The sequence below is a fragment of the Oryctolagus cuniculus genome, chromosome 14 (assembly GCF_964237555.1).
Source record: "Oryctolagus cuniculus chromosome 14, mOryCun1.1, whole genome shotgun sequence".
NCBI lineage: Eukaryota > Metazoa > Chordata > Mammalia > Lagomorpha > Leporidae > Oryctolagus > Oryctolagus cuniculus.
Window position 1 is genome coordinate 64,719,046 of NC_091445.1, and position 17,643 is coordinate 64,736,688.

The 17,643-nt window shown below is 42.8% G+C and overlaps 1 protein-coding gene across 1 annotated transcript in view; it reads right to left on the reverse strand.

Annotated features, from left to right (window-relative positions):
• Positions 1-17,643, reverse strand: part of C9 (complement C9) — a 59,811-nt gene that overhangs the window by 27,429 nt on the left and 14,739 nt on the right. The window contains 4 exon segments of the mRNA NM_001082346.1: positions 5,630-5,768; positions 15,089-15,236; positions 15,475-15,622; positions 16,263-16,368. Of these exon segments, the coding sequence (NP_001075815.1) occupies positions 5,630-5,768; positions 15,089-15,236; positions 15,475-15,622; positions 16,263-16,368 (541 nt within the window).

A 17,643-nucleotide genomic window follows, 5' to 3' on the forward strand; every position in this document is an offset into this window, starting at 1 on the left:
CTGGATGTGTTCTAAGAAGAGGTTACGGGTGTACGCTGAGGGCGAGATGAGCGATTAGACCGTGATGGTGGGTGAGAGGGTTAAACGCTGGACTTTCAGATTTATGTTCAGGTAAAGTCATCGTTAGACATGGAAGTGGCTGCAGTGGGGTGGGAGAGGAAGTTACATGGTAACGGATCAGTGGCAATCCACAGAGATATGGAAGTCACCCAGGGTTCTGGCAGGATTTGGGGTGGCTGATTACAATCTGGGTACATTTTGCAAACTCTGTGCATTGCCTAGGTCTTACATTTTCATGGTCCCTGAGATTTAAGATTAAGTATAATGAAATTCTGATCTAATTTAGGCTTGTAAATTATTATTTTCAACAGCAAAAGTAAAAAAGATCTAATTTGTAAATGTAATCATCATCCCCCACCCCATATTTACAGGTTTTAGCTTGTTTTGGGTCATTATTTCTAACTTACAAACTGGTCAGTGAATTTTTACCATATTATGTGACCTCTAATTCTATACCTAGCATTGGTTAAGTGTTTTACTAATTATACTCTAAAAATGAATACTAGTAAATATTTACTGAGGACTTGTTACATGAGAGTAACTTTATGTTCTATATTTTAAGACTCATTGGGGCTAGGGCTGTGGCCTAGAGAGTAAAGCCACTGCCTACAGTGCTGGCATCCCATATGGGTGCTGGTTTGAGTCTCAGCTGGTCCACTTCCAATCCAACTCTCTGCTATAGACTGGGAAAGCAGTAGAAGATGGTCCAAGTGCTTGGGCCCCTGCACCCATGTGGGAGACCCAGAAGAAGCTCTTGGCTACTGGCTTCAGATTGGCTCAACTCTGGCTGTTGTGACCATTTGGGGAGTGAACTAGCAGATATAAGACCTTTCTCTCTCTGCCTCTGTCTCTCTGTAACTCTGCCTTTCAAATACATAATGTTTTAAAAAAAAAAAGAAAAATTCATTTATCTTCACCAAGTAGACTTTGCTAATTCTGTTTTACAGGTGAGAAACAGGCAAAATGATGGTAAGTAATTTGCCCAACATCTCACAGCTACTGAAGGACAGAAGTGGATTCTAACCCATGCAGTGTGTCTCTAAAGCCACATTTCATTTGAAATGAGACACTAAGTTTAGGTAGTCTGAATGTGTCAGAGTAAGAAGTCATTATTTAGGCCTCTTCTCATGTAGCAGACAATCAGTAGAATTCTTCAAAAAATAAAAGACAACAAGTTATTGCCAATAAGCAAAACAAGATTTAAAAAGTTAACTCATGTAAAAAGATTTGTGTGCAGCTACCCTAACATATATTGAGTTTGCAATTGGTAATGGGCTTTAAATAAAGAGGTATAATATGCCTGACTTAGGTAGTATACATATGAGAGGGTAGATGATTCATTCCATTGAGTACTAGAAAGTGAAGAAGAAACCCTTCTGAAAGAAGCTCTATAGAATACTATACAACAGTCAAAAACAATGAAATCCGGTCATTTGCAACAAAATGGAATCAGGAAAACATCATGCTGAGTGAATTAAGCCAGTCCCAAAGGGACAAATATCATATGTTCTCCCTGATCAGTGACAACTAACCAAGCACAAAAAAGGAAACATGTTGAAGTGAAAGGGACACTATGAGAAACAGTGACTTGATTGGCCCTTGTCCTAATTGTTGATGTACAATTTAATACTTTATCCTTTTTAGTATTTTTTTTGTTCTAGTTAATACTATTGGTTGAACTCTGTAATTAACACACAATTATTCTTAGGAGTTTAAATTTAACTGAAAAGTGATCCCTGTTAAATATAAGAGTAGAAATAAGAGAGGGAGGAGATGTACAATTTGGGACATGCTCAATCGGACTTGCCCCAAATGGTGGAGTTAGAAATGTGCCAGGACTATGGAAGCCCCCTGAGTCCTGTGTGGGAGCAAACTGTTGAAATATTTACTTAATGTATGCTAAACTGATCTTCTGTATATAAAGAGAATTGAAAATGAATCTTGATGTGAATGGAAGGGGAGAGGGAGTGGGAAAGGGGAGGGTTGCTGGTGGGAGGGACGTTATGGGGGGGAAGCCATTGTAATCCATAAGCTGTACTTTGGAAATTTATATTCATTAAATAAAAGTTAAAAAAAAAGAAATGTGCCAGGAGATTCCAATACAATCCCATCAAGGTGTCATGTACCAATGCCATCTCACTAGTCCAAGGGATCAATTTCAGTTCACAATTGATCACACTGATAGGTCTAAGAGTCAAAGGGATCACACAAACAAGACTAGTGTCTGCTAATACTAACTGATAGAATCAAAAAGGGAGAGAACGATCCAACATGGGAAGTGGGATACACAGCAGACTCATAGAATGGCAGATGTCCTAAACAGCACTCTGGCCTCAGAATCAGCCCTTAAGGCATTTGGATCTGGCTGAAGAGCCCATGAGAGTATTCTAGGCATGGAAAGCCAAGACACTCTGGCAAAAAACAACAACAACAAACACAAAACAAAACAACAACAACACAAAAACAAAACCTAATTGAAAGATCTCTGCGAGTGAGATCCCCAGTGGAAACCCAATGGAAAGAACGGGCCATCAAAGAAGGAGGTACCTTTCTCTGAAGGGAGGAGAGAATTTCCACTTTGACTATGGCCTTGTCGAAATAAGATCAAAGTCTGCAAGCTCAGGGGGCTTCCATGGCCTTGGAAACTCATGACTAGAGCCTGGGGAGATTGCTGATGCCTTAAACAAGAGTGTCAATTTGTTAAGTCAACAACAGCAGTCACTGTGCACTTACTCCCCATGTAGGATCTCTGTCCTTAATGTGTAATGTGTAGTTCAATGTGAATTAATGATATGACTAGTGCTCATACAGTATTTGGCACTTTGTGTTCTTTGTGGGGGCAAACTGACGAAATCTTTACTTAATATATACTAAATTGATCTTCTGTGTATAAAGATAATCAAAAATGAATCTTGATGTGCATGGAATGGGAGAGGGAACGGGAGATGGGAGGGGTGCAGGTGGGAGGGAAGTTATGGGGGGGGGAAGCCATTGTAATCCATAAACTATACTTTGGAAATTTATATTTACTAAATAAAAGTTTAAAAAAAAAAGAAGCTAACTTAGAAACTTCTGGGGCTGGTGTGTGGTGTAACAGGTAAAGCTGCTGCCTGTGATGCCGGTATCCCATGTGGGCCCCAGTTGGTGTCCTGGCTGCTCTGCTTCCAATCCAACTGCTTCCTAATGTGTCTGGGAAAGTAGCAGAAGATGGCCCAGTGCTTGGGCCCCTGCACGCACGTAGGAGACCTATAATAAGCAGCTTCTGATTCCTGCTTCAGAGCAGCACAGCCCAGCCTGGATGTTGAGGCCATCTGGGGACTGAGCCAGCAGATGGAATCAATCTCTCTCTCTCTCTGGACTGTCTCTCCAGATATCTCTAACTCTGCATTTCAAATAAATTAAAAAAAAACACCTTAAAAAAAGAAATTTCCACTCACCTAAGTTCATATTCTTCTACGTGTGAATATTACATTTGGGTGCTTATTTTCAAGACCGTAATAGATTCAGATAAGGGGATCACAAGCAGTGGCAGCATGGAGGTGGTGATTTGAGGATTTTTGCAGACCCTTACTCAATGCCAATGGCCTTCTTCCTCAGTTAGAATGCAATACATCTTTAAATCCACAATTCCTATCTTCTTATTTACAAGCTTGGTACCAAAACTCATCCGGAGGCATTGGTCTCACATGAATTGATAAGAGTCATTTATGGTCTTCATTTGTCCCACTTTGTGTGAACACACATTACTTCTGCTACACAGGTTTTGATGTGCTCAATTATAGGAAGCTGCTCCAAACCCCACTGACGGTGTATGTAACATACAGGGTGAGGGACACATCCCCTTCCTCAAATCCAAAACATCTGGAAATGCTAAAACATCTGTTTCCAGGGAAGTGAAGAGGGGAAACAGTGGTCAGCGCTGGGCAACCTCACCCAGCCCTCATCACTGTCACACAAGTCATCGCTCAGGCAGAGAACCCAAGGGCTGGTCGCAGGGCTGAGGACAGGAAAACTGTGGGATGCAAATCAAGGTCAAAACAGCACAGCCATGACCCGCGTTCCAGCCCCAGGGGCCAAGGGCGCCATGTGTGGTGTAGTCTACTTAGAGAGTTGGACTTGAGTAATAGTCTTCAGAAAGATTGTCACCTTCCCCTCACAACATTTTGTGCTCAAGAAGGGCAAATATCTCCCTCAGACTGTGAGAAGCTGGTCTGAGAGACATGGCACCTTGGTCCCATGTGAAAAAGAGCCTGTCAAATGGTCCAGACTTGAAAGATTTTTGCATTCATCAGAAAACAGGATCACTTCCAGTTGCAATGCTTAGAAAAAGGTAATAGTAATTACCCTTAGATTGTGTGTGTATGTGTGTGTGTGTGTGTGTGTGTAAGACTAACACGAAGAGCTTTGTAACAATGGAATCAAGAGAACATTATGGGCTGGCACCGCGGCTCACTAGGCTAATCCTCTGCCTGTGGTTCCGGTACCCCGGGTTCTAGTCCCGGTCGGGGCGCCGGATTCTGTCCCGGTTGCCCCTCTTCCAGGCCAGCTCTCTGCTGTGGCCAGGGAGTGCAGTGGAGGATGGCCCAAGTGCTTGGGCCCTGCACCCCATGGGAGACCATGAATGAAACCATTTCAAGAAATATCATAACTTCTCATTCAGAGTAAGCTTATTATTGCTCTTTATTATATATTGCTTCTGCCAAAGAAGGCATCTCTAAAGGTGATATACGCTAATATTTGAGTAGGGCAGGGATCCAATCTGTGAGGGTTCTTGAGAATCAGGTAAATATAAAGAAGATAGCAAGTCTGGGGTGGCACTATGCAGAATAAAATAATTTTTTTCCTTTTTTAAAAAAGATTTATTTGGAAGTCGGAGTTAGAGAAGGGGAGACAGAAAGCGATCTTCCATCTACTAGTTCACTCCCAAGATGGCTGCAACAGCCATGACTGGACCAGGCTAAAGCCAGGAGCCAGCACCTTCTTCTGGGTCTCCCATGTGAGTGGCAGAGACCTAAGCACTTGGGCCATCCTCTGCTGCTTTTCCCAGGTCATTAGCACAGAGCTGGATCCTAAGTGGAGCAGCCAGGAGAGAAAGAAACCGGCACTCACACGGGATGTCAGCCTTGTAGGTAGCTTTACTTGCTGTGCCACAGCACCAGCCCAAGAAAAATAATTTTAAGAAATAGTTTTATAAGAATTAGAATTTTCTTTGAATGTTAGAAAAAAAAAAGGTGACAGAGAGGAGGGAAGGAAAGGAAAGCAGGATGGAAGAGAGCAAACTTAGTAGTAAGGAGTAGTGCCTCATACTTCAGTCAGTACAAATTTAACTGTAGCTCTCTCACAACCTCAGATGACTTTACCATGGAGTCTAGACACTTGCCAAATCTTTATCACTAGATGACTGAGAATTCATGATGACTGCACGTTTCTAAGGAGACCCTCGATATAACTCCTCTCTAAGTAAGTCTCATGTTCACAATAACTTCTTATCCTGGATTTTTCACAGTATTTATAATTAAACTTACTTAAGAGACTTTTCATCCAAAAGCTGAACAATGATAAGACTTACTTCATAGGCCAAAACAGCCACATTCCAGGGTTTTCGATAGTGTGTCAAAGTGTTCCCATCCCAAACACGGTCACAGAGTCCGTGGTAGTACTCGTTGTCAAAAGGTGTGGCTAGGGGATCCATCCCTAAAATGTTGATCCTGAGAAAGAAGAGAGTAGCATCAGGCATGTGGAAACAGCACAGCCAGTGCCAGGCAGCCCTGTGTAGCTGGGCAAAGTGAGACAGCTTCGGGTCGTGTCACCAGCACCTGATATATGTGCAGTATAATCAGGAACAGAAGCAAGAGCCTGTTCAACTTGGCTCTGTCTCTGGCAGAAAGCATGGCTTAGGAGGGCCTTGTAAACTCTTTTAGGTAACCAAGGCCCTGTTTAGTGAGCAATGAAAGAAATGCAGTAAGTAGGGCACATGGGACCATCTGGCTCCTGGAGTCTTAACGCCACTGCTGTAACTCTTACCTAACTTCTTTTAGTGAGCCGAGAGCCAATGCTGTAATACCAACTATTTAAATTATTTGAGAACAGAGCATCCCAGGGGGGCAGTATAATGCATGCATGCAATTTTTCATATGTAAATCAACAGGGGGATTCTTTTCTCTTTCCCTGTTCTCTTTAAACTTAACCCGTTTCTCCTGCATTGTCTCATGGCTTGGCGATAACCTCATTCCCTACAGGCTTATGTTATTCCTAGTATATTTTCCAAGAGGAACACAAAAATTCAGCATCCTGGCAAGGCATTTTCAAAAATTTTCCTTGTTTCCCACCCCCCAGCAAAATGTTTTTATTTGGCAAGCTTTAATTCATCCATAAGAATCTGGTTTAGCTTTAAAATGGTTGTTTGATTTGTGGGCTTAAACACACTATATGGACTAGGTGTAATTAAGTCTTTGTGGAGTACAGGTTTATTATCAGAGGAACATAGCTTTACTGTCAAGGAGATATCTGAATTAAGTGGTCCCAATCCAGTCAGGCAAGAATGGAGGTTTGATCCTCAAATCTGTAACTTATTTGGCACAAAAACAAATTCAGCTATTGTTATGGTCCACATTCCTACCTCTAACAGCTCTAAGTCTGGGCTGCAAATCCAGATGTTGGCTGCAAGAGCCATTTGTGTGTGGATGACCTACTGCAAACCCTTTGCCAATGCAAGGAAAACAGCTGGAAGAATATCCCACATTGCAGTGGGTTAGTTAAAGACAGCATCTTCATGTAAGGAGTATATCTTAAGTAAACTTTGAAGCTACAAATAAAATTAATGTTATGATTCAACTTCAACAGAAGACAAGGAATGGATACATGACAATCTTTCTCAGGGCTGACAGAGATAACATTAACTGTCATCCCCCACGTCCTGTCCCACTAGAAATGGCTTTCATGGCAATCACTATGGTCCCAAAATTTGCATGCAAGACCAAAAATTACATCTATTGAGTCAGAAACAAAAAAAAGAAGAACACTAAGAAACAGCCCCATTACAGAGCTGGATTCCTTTCTTTACATTTTGTCCTCCATGATCGAAATTTTGATTCCAATTCTTCCCCCATCCTTGCACCTCCACCCTTGCCAGGGTCTCATCACTGCAAAGCACACCTCCTTCCTCCTGGCCTTCGTGATGGGCCTTGTGACTTGCTGAGTGACACTGGGTCAGCTCTGAGCCCGCCGGAGAGGGCCTCCCACACTTCCTTTTGCTCCACTGCATTTATGCCATTGCCTCGAGACAGGCTTCCTCTGAGCAGCCCTTGACCCTTCCGGGGACCCCCGGACCTCAGCGAGCAGCAGAGCCACCCTGGCCACTGCCATTGCCACTTGAGGTGGAGGTGCCAGTGATGCCCGGTCTTGTGAGCAATACTTATTTTTATGTCACGGAGATTTTGCTGTACCTTCCACCTCCAGAACATATAAAACTGGAAATAAATGACCACGTTTGTTTCTTAAACAAAGCCTCAACTACATCTTTATTCAGTAGTGAACTCCCCACTCCTGTGTGTCTGCATGAACAGAGATCCTCTCTTTACTTTCAATGAATAAAACATTTTTGTTTAGAATGATGATTAACTCTTAGGTGACTGCAGTATTTAGTATGGTGTACTGTTTGTAATAGCAGGAGGACAATAGTAGCATTATAAATACAGTCTTTGTTTCATGAGAATTTTTTAGGTTAGGAAGTTGGACATACAATTACCAATTTAAAAAAAAAAAAAAACAGTCCAAGGAAGAATACACTTTGTGCCAAGTCAGGGGTCCGTGTGAGTGCTATGTAATGTAGATTTCCAAGAGGGAGACCACCCCGTGGGATAGCTTTATGGCTTTCAGAAAAAGTGACATTGGATTTGGGTTTTGAAGGGTGCTAAAAGAACAGGAGGAAAAGTGTGGGCAAGAGATGCAAATGTGAATGGCATATTTTGGGAGTAGTGGGCTGTAGATTGTCTGTTTGCATATCACATACGGGAATTTGGACAAGTGATACCTTCTGGTACCTTTTGAGTGTGACACGTAATATTTTTATATAGCTGCAGAGATATAATTTTTTCTTGCATGCTGTAAATATCTACATTTCAAAATTTAATTATTTGGCCACTTTAAAAAAATCTAATGAATGTAAATGCTATTGTTAGGGTGGGTCACTATAGTAGTCATATTTCTTATAACAGCTTTAGTTTCACAGCGAAGTTGCATAAAATATGCAGATTTCCTACAAACCTTGTGTTCCTTTATAGTCTCAAAATTTTTGTTTCTCCCATAGAATTTAACAACATGATGTAGCTTACGCTTGTAAGGTTTTTACTGTCCCTTTGTCATACTTTACCATACCAAAAATATATTGAGATTTTAAAAAATTAAGTATCTTTTGACCATAGGGCCTATGTGTAAAAATTTTTGTTACTAATAATATGGGTATATATTAAAATTTTTGAATCATTGCCAATATAATTTTACTTAGGTTTAGCAATCACAATCAAGTTAATGAAATATTTTTTAAAATCAGATCACTTCCATCCATGGGTATTACTTAGTGCTAGGAAGAGATATGTATCCACATTAATTTCATTTATACTTTCCATTTTTACAGACTTTTACAGATTTAAATGTTAAGAAACTTTATGCAAATAAAAATAGGACTTTTATTATAGCAATGTCACTCAATTCTTTGATCTTCTGAGTTACATACCAAAAAAGATTACATACTAATCTTTCATCAAAAATTTTTATAGTCCATTATCTGACAGCAGATTAAAACATTTTTCAATGTTGTTGGTAACAAAAATTAGTGACCACGTAGCTTCCACGGCATTAGAGTCCAGCTGAGTACCAAGATCTGGAGTTGCTTCCTCATTTTCCTACCCAATAGCAAAATGTGGGATGGTTAGGGGTATACTCTGATTTGCAAAAGTGGGAGATAAATGATTGTAAAAAAAAAAAATAGGGTCAAGGAGAGGGCTGGGGGCTGGCACTGTGTAAAGCTGCCACTTGTGACACTGGCACACATATTGGGGGGTCAGTTCTAGTCCCAGTTGTTGTTTCCCATCCATGTTTTTTTCTAATACACCTGGGAAGGCAGCTGAAGATGGCTTACGTGCTTGGGCTCCTGCAAACCACGTGTGAGACTAGGGCAGAGTTTGATTCCTGGCTTTGGCCTGGCCCAGACCTAGCTGTTGTAGGTATTTGGGGAGTAAAAGAGCAGATAGAAGACCTTCCTCCCTTCCTCTCTCCTTTCCTCTCTCTCCCTCCCTTCCTCTCCCTCTCTCCCTCTCCCTCCCTCTCTCCCTCTCTATCCCTCCCTTCCTCTCTCCCTCCCTTCCTCTCTCTCTCTTCCCCCCTCTCTCTCTCACACACACACATACACACACCCTTTGCCTTTCAAATAAATCTTTAAGAATTATTTAAGAAGGAAGGGGGCTAATGTTGCAGCAAAGCAGGTTAAGCTACAGCCTGCAATGCCGCCATCCCATATGGGCACTGGTTGGAGTCCCAGCTGCACCACATCCGATCCAGCTTAATGCACCAAGAAAAGCTGTGGAAGATGGCCCAAGTCCTTGGGCCCCTACACCCATGTGGAAAACCTGAATGAAACTCTTGGCTCCTGGCCCCATGTGGGAGACCTGGATGAAGATCCTGGATTCAACCTGGCACAGCCCTGACCATTACAGTATTTGGGGAGTGAACCAGCAGATGGAAGATCTCTTCCTCTGTATCTCCCTCTAACTTTGCCTTTCAAATAAATTAAATAAATAAATAAAACAAGGAGGAGAGGGCTTGACAACTTGAATGTACCTGAGACATCTGTCATCAATTTTATGAAAAAAATGTACAAATGGAAGTGGATGATTTATTGTTAAATAATTAATAAGAAAGGAAAACCTTAACGCTTACCTGTCACCACTCTGGAAAGTTTTTGCACACCCATGGTGTGTATACCCTAAGTTTCAAGGTTATTGCTGCACAAAGCACCAAATTAGCCTGTTGGCTGGGTCTACCTGGAAAGTGACAGTGAAGCTGATGCAAGATCACATCTTGCATCTTTCACAGCTAGGAAAGAAATGTTTCAAAAGCTTCTGACTTGGTTCCACTAGAGACGGCCAGTCTTGTCTAGAATGAGCCAATTTTTTTTTTCTCTTAAGAAACATGAAAACTTCCATGCAAAGGCATCGCCTGGGAAATTAAGAAAACAACAAGTGTTCTTGGGCAGCACTTGGAGATGCCTGCTTTCACACCTGCATCTAGAACCAGAGGCAGTTCCAATTTACCAGGTGAACCGAAAAGTTCCCTTCACAGAAGTGGCGTGATGTTGAGATCACAAAAAAAGTGTAAGCCTAACATGTTGCAAATCATCTACAGCTGGTTGGGATTTATTTATTTTTTTCAAAGAATGAGAGATGGATTGGAGGGCTTCCCTAAACACTTCTGGAGAATCTCAAACGCCTACAGCTGAAGAGGCTGGATTGAAACAGTCTTGACACAACTGAATTCTTCTGTCCTAAGGATTTCAAGGAGTGAGTCCTTCAGATGCGATAAAGTATGAATTGGTCATCACAAGTCCTTCTGACTTTCCTACACAAAACAATCTGACCATGTGGGACAGCTGAGAGGACTTGAGGTTTTCCAGACGAATTGTGTAGAAGCAGGTTATAAGCATGCTGCTGGGGCTGGCGCTGTGGTGCAGTGGGTTAAAGCCCTGGCCTGAAGCGCTGGCATCCCATATGGGCGCTGGTTCTAGTCCCGGCTGCTCCTCTTCCAATCCAGCTCTCTGCTGTAGCCTGGGAAAGCAGTACAGGATGGCCTTGTACTTGGGCCCCTGCATGTGGGAGACCTGGAAGAAGCTCCTGGCTCCTGGCTTTGGATTGGTGCAGCTCTGGCCGTTGCGGCCATCTAGGGAGTGAACCAGCGGATGGAAGACCTCTCTGTCTACCTCTCTAACTCTGTCTTTCAAATAAATAAAATAAATCTTTAAAAAAAAAAAAAGCATGTTGCTGTGAGGGGGTGGTTAGGGTGCTATCTCCTACTGCCTCTAGTTCACATACAGTCCAGAGCTGCATGTGAGAATAATGGAAGAAGCTTATACTTTGTGTTAATAACATTGAAGAATATCATAAATTACCTAAGCATTTGTTTTACGATCCCTTCTTAAATACTAATTTGATTACATACCACTCTTGTATAGTCTTAATTCAAACATTTGGGTAATAAACAGCTGCTTAAGAAGTTTGATTTTTAGGGTAAGTTCTGCTTTGGTGTCAAGGTGTTGGCTTACAGACTTTGTAGTGATTGAGAGAAATGGGGGTGGTGGTGAGGGTGGGGGTCTGAGAGGAGGGTCAGGTGGAATGGTGGGAAAAACAGAGTTTTATATGAGTCACAGATACTTGGGTCTGAGTTCTTCTAGGAACTACTTAGCCACATGGCCCTCATTATCCCACTCAGTTTATCTCTGCAATCCCTCAGTTTATCTCTAAGAATCCCACAGATTATAAAAATCTATAGAGATGGAATGTGCAAAAATATTTTGAAAAGGTCCAAGCATTATGCAAATGAAATCTGTCATACAACAGCAGGTTTTGTGAGACTTCATGTGTCACAGGTCTGCACTCACAGTAGTGAGGAATTTCATAAACAGTGTTGATGGACTGATTGCATCAGGGCACTTCACTTGTACTCCAGCAGCTGACCGTCGCCCATCGCAGTGGCCCCACCCTCTTAGCCTGGAAGGCTCAGCCTGTGGTGTTCCCCGACACAAACCCTGACCATAATAAAGCAGGAGGTATTTAAAAATTCCTAGCCAGCTCGCTGGGATGCCTCATCGCGAAACTCCCTGGCAAATGCTACGTAGCAAATTTGTCTTTGCCTTGAACAAAGGAAACAAATAGATTTGAATGACTGTTTTTCAGCTAAGTGGGCCAAAATTTCTGTATTCTTTTCCTATAAGACACACTTTAACTTTGCATGGAGTGAGAATAAATAACATATGTAATTCCCTGCCTTAGATGTCTTGTTTAGATTAGGAAGACGACTTTCTTGGCTCCCAAACAAAGCAAAGTGAAGCAGTAATTGGTTTTCACCATGGATGCAGCTTCCTGGAGGAAAGCAGCAAAACCAGTACTGATTCATTCATATTTGTTGTGATCTGGTTACAGGGTTTTGGACAAACCCCATATCATTAGCTGCCACTTCCTAAGGGGGCCTTGCTGAGCTTGGGATGCAAGACCGACCATTTGATTCAAGATTCCCATCTTTAGGCTAAGAGCCAAAGGCATTGTGGGTAAACTGGAATGCTGCTTAGACAAGACTTTATGAAGCGAGCAAAGCATGCGTGAAATTTTTTATCTCGTGTCCAACTCTTGCTTTCCTGGCATTTTTTTCTTATTTCAATTGAAGATGTGAAAGTTTTCATCCAACCCAGAGAGAGGAGACATCTCCAGTTCCTGCCAAATCTGATACAGAGGAACTGCCTGGTACCCAAATCTCTCGACCTCAGCACCACTGATGCTCTGCTTTGGGCTGTCCTGCGCACTGTAGGATGTTTATTGTCATCCCTGGCCCCTATTCCCTAGATGCCAGTAACACTCCCTACCTCTGCCCTTTCCAAGTTGTGACAACTAAAATGGGCACCACCAGATGTACCCTGGGGTAAAATCACCCCTGGAAGAGAACCAACTACTTTAGTCCCTCCATCAGCCTTACTGCCCTCTCTCCCATCTTCTTTCCTCTCCCAGTTCTCAGTCTCGGGGATGGCATTTTGACTATGAATTTCTTTCCAGGGGCCTGGTTTCAGCCTTGCCTGATAGCGATTGCCAATGTTTTAGAAAGCACCTATGTATTGGTTTTCATTCATCAATGAGTTCATGCATTTATCCAATTTTCAAGTATTCATTGAGCAACTACTATAAACAAGGCACTAAGACTGTGTGGAAAACCAGCTACATTACATTACAGGTATAACATAGAGCCATAAGCCATCTCTGTCAATGTATTGCTGCATGAAAGGAGACAATTTTCCAATAAATCCACCTGAGGTGACTTTACCAAAAACAGCTCAGAGCAGCTGTTGATGAGTTCATGGCAGTATCCTTGGGATGCTTTCGTGGAACAGAAAAGAACAGAACCTTAGCTCTTTGTAATTTTCCCAATTCCTGGAGCACAGGTCTCTGCATATCAGAAGTATGGTAATTTCTTACATGGCCTTGGCAACTCATTACTAGAGCCTGGGGAGATTGCTGACGCCTTAAACAAGAGTGTCAATTTGTTAAGTCAACAACAGGAGTCACTGTGCACTTACTCCCCATGTAGGATCTCTGTCCTTAATGTGTAGTTCAATGTGAATTAATGATATGACTAGTGCTCAAACGGTATTTGGCACTTTGTGTTCTGTGTGGGGGCAAACTGATGAAATCTTTACTTAATATATACTAAATTGATCTTCTGTATATGAGGATAATTGAAAATGAATCTTGATGTGCATGGAATGGAGAGGAAGCGGGAGATGGGAGGGGTGCAGGTGGGAGGGAAGTAATGGGGGGAAAAAGCCATTGTAATCCATAAGCTATACTTTGGAAATTTATATCTACTAAATAAAAGTTAAAAAAAAAGACTAAATGTAATAAGAAAATAGCATCATTAAACTGTTAGTAATTTTCTTCAACTAGTTGTTTTCAAATTGTCTGTTGCTAGAACCCTGCTTCCATCGTCTGATCTTGTAATCATTGAGAAGCTTCAAAATAGGGCAGCGGATGTGGGTGCTTGTGTAGAAGCTAAGACACCACTTGGGACATCTGCATCTTATATTGGAGTGTTTGGGTTCGAGTCCTGGCTTCATCCCCAACTCCAGCTTATTGCTGGTGTGCACTGGAGGCGATTAGTCAGGTTCAAGTAGTTGGGTCCCTCCCAATGCACATGGGAGACCTTGACAAAGTTACCAGCTCATCAGCTTGACCAGCCTCAGCTACTGCAGGCTTCTGAAGAGCGACCCAGTGGATGGGGGCACTCTCTCTCTCTCTTCCTCTCTCTCTCTTCCTCTCTCTCTCTCTTCCTCTCTCTCTCTTCCTCTCCAACTTTAGTGTCTCTACCTTTTGAATATTAGGAATATTATGGTTAGTTGTGAATTAAAATGATGGCAATAGAGTAGACTGAAATTATGTTTCTGTAAAAAATTTTACAAAAATGAAAAGAAGGAAGGAGGGGAATTGAGGAAGGGAAAAAGGAGGGAGGGAAGTATGGTTATCTTAGAATTGTACCTATGAAATACATGAAATCTGTTCTCTTTATGTTAAGAAAAATTTTTAAAAATTAAAAAGAATTCTCTTTGAAATACCATGTAATATATTTCTCTCTCTCTAGCTTGCTCTCACGCTCTCTCTCTCTCTCTCTCTCTCTCACACACACACACACACACCACTAACCCTGATTTCTAAACTCCAAGACTTTCCTTGAAATTTATATCCATCTGTCAGAGCCCCTGTGTTTTACATGGAAAATGAGTGACACAGCAACTCTATAATGAGAACCAGTACCTCAACCCCATGACCCTCTGGCATGATGATTGCTACCTCTGATCCCACTCTTCCTGGGTCAGTTCCAGAATGCTGACATTGCCTCAGCAGGTGTAGACCTAGACGTTCCACTGGAAGGAAGACAGCCATCTTGGTAATTCAAATATTCGAATCGAATTGCCAGACCTACCATCAGCGATTCAATTCCAAATGCTAGCATGTTGTGTCAACACTGCTACGTTCTTTCAGAGGTTCATCAATTAAATATTTTATCTCCACATAGACTGAGAAGCGGTCAGCTAGCATCCTGACAGTACGGAGCCATCCGGGGCCAGGCAGTTTATCCAAATGATCCCCAAATACCGGCTCGGCACTTCACAGTCCAGCTCAAACTTAATCACAAGCCCTCCAACTGCTTAGCAAAATGAGAGATGGAGATCATCATCGCTCCCCTTCTTCTGAAAAAATACAGGTGAAATACAGACCCGTAGCCCGCTGTCCGTGCCAGCTCCGACTCTTGGACCTCGCGGTTGCGACAGGTAAGACGGGGCTCTGTTTCGCAGTCATCCTCATCTGAAAAGTCTCCGCAGTCATTGTCCCCATTACACAGCAGTCGCCTCTTTATGCACCTGCCTGCAATCAAAACCAAAATCAAAACTCCGTCCAATGGCAAACTTTCTCCCTCTCCTTTGGAGGTTACCAACTACACTTCCATGCCAGAGGTGACATGTCAGACAGCCCTCTCTGAGCTCTTTGTAGGGCGCACAGAGATGCCACGTGGTGGGGCCCTTTCACACATGGAAATACGAGATCTAGAGGCAGGTTTGTTTCTTCTCACACAGACCCGCCAGCAGCAGAGTGTAAGGATTACCTGTCCCACAGTGAAATTCGTCTTTTTCACAGTCCTCCTCAGCGTCTTCGCATGCCTCCGTAGGTATACACGCTCGCCTGTCGCCCAGAGCATCCACACAACTTTTCCCATGAAATTGTCCAAAGACTTCGATGCTCCTTGAACGAAACTGTGCAAAACCAGCTGGAGAGATTAGCATTATGGTCTAAAGCCGCCCTGCAAACCCAAGTGAGTCATTGACTTGAAGGCGGAAGCGGTGGAAGAAGTTACCAGTGTTTCTTAAAGTAACACTGCACATTCTGGGTTTTGCAGTCTCCCAGGGGTGAGGAAACTTTTTTCTGCCAAGGACCACCTGCATATTCATAACTCATCTGTGGGCCGCACAAATTTATCAAGTTAAAAATCAGTCTGCCATAGCTTGATTTATTTATTTATTTATTTTATTTTTTGACAGGCAGAGTGAACAGTGAGAGAGAGAGACAGAGAGAAAGGTCTTCCTTTGCTGTTGGTTCACCCTCCAATGGCCGCTAGTCCTACCTGTGGTTGTCTTGGAAGGGCTAGTCCAAATGGTTTGGGGAACTTTATACAGCTTGCAGATGGGCCGTTCCTCAGCCCTGTGATTTGATATGCTTTTGATGTATCGTCAACATTCACATTTCCTGGCGAGGTTAGTCCCCTCCATTTAGCTGTTTCTCTTTCTGGGCTTGGAGCTCGATCGCAGGAGTGCCTGGTCTCACAGTGACTTCCCCGGAGATGCCAGCAAGAGTTTTCATTTGGGAAGGGCGGGGGGAATGGAGAAGGCGGCTTACCATTTGCCTGAGACAAGGATCACAGTGCGACCATTCACTCCATGGGCTCATCCTGCAGTCTATGGGCTGCAGAGGGTCACTCCTTTGTATCGGCTCGTGGACATAGCTAAGGTAATAGAAAGGAACACACGAATTTTATAATAACCACTGGCTCCTGGTCACAGCTAAGGTAATAGAACATACCAATTTGTAATAATCATTGGCTTCTGGTCAGCTAAGGTAATAGAACACAGCAACTCATAATAACCACTGGCTCCTGGTCGCAGCTAAGGTAATGGAACACGTGAATTCGTAATAACCACTGGCTCCTGGTCGCAGCTAAGGTAATGGAACACACTGATTTATAATGAGCATGATGTGTGCCTGTTTTTAAGATGCCTCCACAAAACAATTTAATTCATTTACAACTTCTCTCCCTTCCAAGTTATACTACTTACCCTTTTTCTATATCTCTCATCTGACACTTGATCACATGCTGTTTTGTATTTTCAATTCATCTTTTAAATCTGTACTGTATTTTAATACGGCTTTCAACTTAACAACAGTAGTAATGAGGAAAGCTGGCAAGAAATCCTGACAGGTGATTTACATGGTTAAGCTTGTATTCCCAACCACACTATCAACTCATTAAGGCTAGAAACCTTTTTCCCTTTCTTTGCACCATACCTGCCCCGTGAGAGTCTATAAAGCTTGAGTTGCCCTGTTCTCTTGGGAATTTAAGGCAGCTGAGGTAGCCAGGCCTGCAGCAGGCACCTCATTAATCAGGGTTTCCCTGTCTGCGCTAAACTGGGTGCTTTACCACTTCACACTCCACCTTGGAACTCATTCCTGAACTTTCTAAGTTTCAGCATCATACATGTTAGCACTCACAGCTTCCCCCTCTGCCTCCAGATCCAATGTTCAGCAGTGCTTTTCTCAGGTTCTCCTTCTTCCATGGATAATTATCTCATTGTAAGACAGAAAAAGACAAAATCCAAAAACGAGCCACCAAACAAGAATCCCATGCACTTCCTGCCTCTGCTCCCCCGACCTGATGCCTGTCCTTGTGTAGTGAAGCCTCTTAGACTGGAGGGACGACTGGGCAAGGCCAACCCTGCACCAAGGCTCTAGATCCCAGCTCCTCCAGAGACATTTATCTATGGCATGTCCCTTCTATTTTAAGCCCTCGCTCACTGCTAGCTACTTTCCATTTGTAAAAACAGTGTGCTCGAGTCTGTGATTAAACGGAGAGGTAAGGATAGAAGCCATTGAGAGCATGTGGATGCAGGGAAGGGGCAGTAAGCCGAGCAATGCAAGTCCCTCTAGCAGAGGGCACGTGGGTGTTAGCACAGTGAGACCCGTTTTAGATTTCGGGTTCCAGAACTCTGAGATCATAACCCTG